The 6,147-nt window shown below is 37.6% G+C and overlaps 1 protein-coding gene across 1 annotated transcript in view; it reads right to left on the bottom strand.

Moving 5' to 3' along the window:
• Nucleotides 1-4,232: 4,232 nt before the first annotated feature.
• The window catches only part of LOC107655865 (polymeric immunoglobulin receptor-like), a 20,123-nt gene continuing 18,208 nt past the window's right edge, over nucleotides 4,233-6,147 (bottom strand). Inside the window, exons 5-8 of the mRNA XM_016443463.1 lie at nucleotides 5,096-5,294; nucleotides 4,843-4,946; nucleotides 4,700-4,736; nucleotides 4,233-4,315 (exon numbers count right to left, since the gene is read on the bottom strand). Of these exons, the coding sequence (XP_016298949.1) occupies nucleotides 4,255-4,315; nucleotides 4,700-4,736; nucleotides 4,843-4,946; nucleotides 5,096-5,294 (401 nt within the window). The 3' untranslated portion in view covers nucleotides 4,233-4,254. The remainder of the gene's footprint in view (nucleotides 4,316-4,699; nucleotides 4,737-4,842; nucleotides 4,947-5,095; nucleotides 5,295-6,147) is intronic.

The following is a 6,147-nucleotide window of genomic DNA, read 5'->3' as shown; positions in this document are numbered from 1 at the left end:
TCCCACACCGAGGTGCACCATGAGTGAAGGATCCGCATCCCGCCACGACCCTCGCACGCTGCCAACTCCATGTGCTTTCATTTTCATTCTTATTTGTAATAAACACCTCTCTGAGACCTGTTTTTGTCAGATCTCCACAGCTTTTGTTCGATCAGTTACATATTTTAATTGCATGTGCATTTTTTTTATTTAAACCTCCATTAACCCTTAAATGCATGAATGTTTTGCCAAACATTATTACATATTCTGGTCTTTAGCAACCCGGACATATATATACAGCACGGATGGATCTTTTATAACTGCTGCAATAGCAAAAAAAACTCTTGATATTTTAAGAACAATTCTTGACTCGAGACTTGAATGCAAAGACTCGAGACTTACTTGTGACTTGCAAAACAATGACTTGGTCCCACCTCTGCTATTAACATATTACTAATGTATTGCATAACCTGGCTAAGAGCTGAGGATAGAGTTGAGGATAGACTCTATTCAGGGGTTTATAGATCTGGCCCTTGAGGTCCACTTTCCTGAAAAGTCTAGCTCAACCCTCATTAAACACATGTGAACAAGCTAATCAAGGTCTTCAGGATTACTAGAAAGTTACAGGCAGGTGAGTTTAGATCTAAAGTAAACTCTGCAGGAAAGTTGACCTCATGGGCCAGAGTTGAGAAAGATATGCAGTAACTTATGCACTTCCACACTTCTTTCATTTATATCACACTTTCATTTACATCTCTGTTTAATGGGATCTGGGGGGAAAGTATACTAAATTTTATCAATCACAAACATATTTTGACAGTTTCTCGAAATAAAGAATGCAAAAGAAGTGCTGCACGGGGTATAGGGTTCTTGTCTCGGTGCTCTTTGGGTGCAAGGGATGATTCAACTCATAAGAATAATAGTAGTCCAAGGCACTAGAATCGTATTCAAAAAGTCTTATTTATTAAAAGTCTTATTTTTACTTATTTAAAAAGCCTTTATTTCATCATGGCTATAAGTTTTAAAAACAGGTGACAAGTGCACACCTATGCATTGCGGCTATTTTGCCTTCGTCAGGGTGTGAGTAACAAACACAATCTGAGTTCATTTTGAGCAGCAATGAATTAGTCAAATAACAATCACCTGGTCGTGCTACACAGGACAAACAGAAGAGAGGAAGTTCGACGATTACATATCTAATTAAATCAAACACAATATAATCATATATAAAGGAGGAAAAAAGAAAGAAAGAAGAAAATTACATTATTACTCCACTATTTTGACAGTTTATCAGCACATGAATCTGTGTATCATTCGATCATTCGTTTTTTGATTTAATATTGGAAGTAGAAAAATTAGAAAACGGCTCCTTTTTAGTTTTTTTGTTTTTTTCCAAAAGAGGAAAAACTAAAATTCTGCTTAAATGTTCGTTTTTCGTTCATGGGTGGAAAAATGAATAAACAGCTTGAATATTCGATATCTACATGTGGGCGGGAATTAAACGCCCCTTTCTGCTGATTGGTCAGCCGAATATCAAACCGTGCCATGATCATGAGTTCTTCCGCAGTATCATGCAGCAGAATAATAGTTACACAATTAAAAATATACATTTTACCATACGACTATAAATGACAGAGTATTAAGTTATTTCCCCTCGATGGGGAAAAAAATCCAAGTGAACGTCAATCAGTACTCAATATTAACTTAAACTGCTTTAAATATGACTGCTGCTTATTTCCTGTGCACTTCAATACTGGGGCGCGTTTCCCGTACAACTACGTAACTCGCTGATTAACCACTATAGTACGATGCATCATTGTGGAAATTAACTAGCTAGTCACGACTGTTTCCCGAAAACATGGTACCTGTGTCGCAGATCCATCGTTTAAACCACGTTGGTTTGAGCTGTCGTTATGACGTTGTTCTACTTCTTCTTCGATCTAATAGCCGACTGCTCCCATGAGCATATACCGCCACCTACATTCATTTGGTTTTATTTTCTCTTTTCTTTGACTCGAATTACACTTTTGGAGGTGGAAAATAATAAAATCCAGCTATTTTCAAAGCTGAAAAACAGCATTACGAATGCTGACAGACAGAAAATCTGGGCAGAAATCACTCAAAAAATAAATGCTGCTGGCCATGGGTACGGACGAAGCCCAGAAGAAGTCAGGAATAAGTGGAGGGACTTCACAAGTGTGTCAAAACGGAGGGCTGCGGCACGTAAGAGGGAAGCAAATTCCCCTGATTCACCTCCGTCTGAGGCCTCCTCATGTGCTGAGTAACGTCCTCTGACACAGAAGGCGACGCATTAAGTCAGGCAGTGTATAATAAATGCCTGCATAGGGACACATTTTACCACCCTTGACTCACTATCTGATGATGCCATCTTAAGAAAGTTCTGGCTTCCAAGGGCCAAGATCCTTAAACTACTACAGGTTGTGAAACCACATCTTCAGAGGGCAACAAGAAGAAACAACGCCTTAAGTTCAGCTGTGCAGTTATTAGCTACACTGCATTATTATGCTGTTGGAAGTTTTATGGAGGTGGTGGGTGATGGCCTGGGGCTCAGCAAATCTTCAGTCAGCAAAACTGTGACAGCAGTAACACCTTTGCTGTTACAGCTTATGAAGAACATCCTGATTTCCCCCCAAACTCCTGAAGAAATCAACAGTTCTACAGTATTGACAACATCCCCAGAGTGATTGGCATCATCGATGGCACCCTTATCCCAGTGTCAAGCCCTGTGGTAAATGAGCCCTTGTACATTTGCAAGAAGGGCTATCCAGCACCAGGGTATGTTCACTGACATTGTGGCAAAATGGCCTGGAAGCACACGACTCTTTTGTGTGGGCCAAATCTGCAGTTTGCCAGGTGATAGAAGAAAAAAAAAAGTTCGGCAAAAGGCGGGATCGAACCCGGGTCGATCGCGTCAAAAAGCTAAAGCCTTGCGTGTATCCATCTGCGCCACTGGAGCTGATGATTTACGACCGCTTTTAACTAAATGTAAATATATACTCCGTATTTTTTTATTCCATAGTAAGGGTAATTCATACAATACATTTAACCTGAGCTACTTTAATACCATCTCCGAACTTTCTACCACGACTCTGCTGTTCTTCGGCTGGTTCTTCCTGTATACGTTGATTGACAGATGTCTCGTCCAGTCAGCGGTGAGTAATCCCAAACCAATGGCGCTGTCTCAAACTACACCTATACATTCTCTGTGGTTGTTTTTGTCAGAACAGCCTCACTGCTTGATTATAAAAGTTGCAAACAAGTTACAATTTTGTGTCTCTTTCAGAGATCTAAAATAGTTTATTTACATTATGAAGGAGAATTAAGGAAGGGTTACCTTCTCGTACTCTCACTCTCTTTCTACACAATTATAGTACTACTGCAGAAACTGGTTATTTTTAGTCTGTTTTGTGGTCAACATGTGTAAGCAAATACAAGTAGTATCTTATCTACAGATTTTAATATGACGAATCAAGATATGAATTTAGGTGAATTCATTATGCAAAATTCACTTTTACATGTTGTTTGAATATAAATGTGTGTTGGCAGTCACATTTTACAAGCCCCGCCCATGACCCTGAGTAAGCTGCACACCATGTTTATCTTCATGCTAGAGCATTTAAAAGCAGCAGAAAAGTAAGAAATGTCTTCTTATTAGAGCTACAGAAATTATTAATTCAAGTGCAGTGAGTGATTTTCTGTTTTTATTTTATTGTTTGGGTCATATTATCAGCATAGACAGCAGTATATGTACTGTATATTATGCTGCTGTCACTTCATATACAGTACATATCTAATATAAACATGCAATTTATTTCCCAGCAGTTTAACTTCACAGACATAATCGACTGTGTTTTTGTAACTTATGCATAACATAACTTAACATATTTTCCCTTTGGTCAAATTTGACTTTTACATCCAAATATTCAAAAGTATGGTATCTTACTGTTTACTCCACTACATTTAATAAAAAGTGTATATGTATATGAGGTCGCAATCGGAAAACTACTGATATAAAATATGAGGGCTAAATAATAATAATAATAATTTTAAAAAAAACGTTAAAATGTAAAATGAACATTGTTTTCTAAAATTATGTAGCTTTATTTGGTATATTGCTCATTTGTACGTTATTTGGATAAAAGAAAAAATATATTTAAATACATTTAATTAAGCATTTAGAAAATGTAGACATCTAATGCATTCACACATATACACACAGAAGAGCAGAACATAAATCTTTTTATCAACGGTTTTCTAATCATCTGATCTTTCAGTCTGATGCGGAGAAAAGTTCTGTGACAGACAGAAACGCCATCTGAAAAATAAAATACAATAGCACACAATCAATAGGCAAATATTAGAACTAAACATGTTTCTGTGTCCCATAATCTAGATTTTGTACACCTTCCATTCCAGAAAATATTTGTATTCATATATTTTATTAAAACATTTTTGGAGAAGTTACATCAGTGTGCAGACAATTTATTTGCTTTCTTTGCTTGTAATTGACCCATTTTTGTTCTGCACCTGAGCCCTTTTTGGGTTTGTGGGATGTGCATGCCTTTTTTGAAATTTGCATTCATATATTTTGTCATTTTGCACGAAGACTAGCATAATATTTCATGGAACATTAAAGACAACTGAAGTTTAGATGTTGCTAAAGAATAAATCACAATAATGGGAATTTGTTAATACTAACCTGTTCTTCTCAGCGCCGACGTCTGTGCTCACACTTACTGTCAAAATTAAAAAAAAAAAAAAAAATTCTAACAGCAGAACTTTTATAGTATTGATTATGGATTGATTATTCGGTATTTGAAAAGAGTATTAAATAAGTTTTACCTCCTTCTATTACAGTGAGATGAACAGGACTCACTGCCTGTCCAGCAGAGCAGAAGTACCAGCCAGAATCAGTCAGTCTCAGTCCAGTCATCAGCACAGTGAAGGTTCTCCCATCATCATCATCACTGATCTGGACTGAGGAATTCTGGGATGTGTCAGTCCTCCCCACTGTGTAACAGCTCTGATCTTTATATCTGCACCACTGTTTAACTTCATTCTGATATCCAGAACTGTAGAGACCACAGTGAAGGTTCTCCCATCATCATCATCACTGATCTGGACTGAGGAATTCTGGGATGTGTCAGTCCTCCCCACTGTGTAACAGCTCTGATCTTTATATCTGCACCACTGTTTGAGTTTATCCTGATATCCAGAACTATAGAAACACTGAACACTGATATCACCACCTTCATGTCCAGATACACTGCTGCTCACCACAGACACATCAGGAGCTGAACACACACACACACACACACACACACACACACACACACAAATAAATCATTTATTTGTGATTATAAAATACATATTTGTAAGAGAATTTGACATTAGAATTTGATTAAAACAATTGCAAAATGTCTTACCAGATTGAATCTTGAGCTGCGTCTCATATATTATATTTATCGGTGGTTGTTCTCCGGTCTCCACAATACAATAATAATGCCCATTGTGTTCGTTCTGCAGGTTTCTCATAGTCACAGAGACTCTGATCAGGATGATCTATTACTGACAGATTCTCATCTGTTGTGTTTGTGTATGTTTTAGATTTATCAATCTCTGAGAACCAGTATTTCTTCTGCTGTGTGTATTTCTTGCCATAATGACATGGGATGGTGACAGATCCTCCAGTCTGAACTGTTAATCTATGGTCTGACCAAGCGTAGTAGCTTACAACACCTAAACAACACACAAACCTTTATTATATCCAACATTAACAAATAATTTCTTAATTTGTTCCATCTTCACTTAAAACACATTAAAAACAACATGAACAGCATAACATGTGACAAACCGAGAAACCACAAGGAGTCAAGTCAAGTCACCTTTATTTATATAGCGCTCGAATGAGTTAAACCTGTATCCTGTCTTCTGAGTAACATTGAGAATATCACTATATATTGTTGCAACACCGCTGCTACGACCAGTCTGACGGGGCTCATGCTTATAAGGAGCTTTTATCGTGTACAAAAATGTGTTGCTCATAATGGGGGAAAATTCAAGAATTTGAATGAAAAACGCTGGAAAAAGTGGCTTGTAAACCTGCGTCTGCGGTCGGGAGGAGCGAAGCCGGATAATGCTCGTGTG

This window comes from Sinocyclocheilus anshuiensis, unplaced genomic scaffold, assembly GCF_001515605.1.
Source record: "Sinocyclocheilus anshuiensis isolate Anshui unplaced genomic scaffold, SAMN03320099.WGS_v1.1 scaffold1373, whole genome shotgun sequence".
NCBI lineage: Eukaryota > Metazoa > Chordata > Actinopteri > Cypriniformes > Cyprinidae > Sinocyclocheilus > Sinocyclocheilus anshuiensis.
The sequence above is the reverse complement of the archived record's forward strand: the minus strand, read 5'-3'. Positions and strand labels throughout refer to the sequence as shown.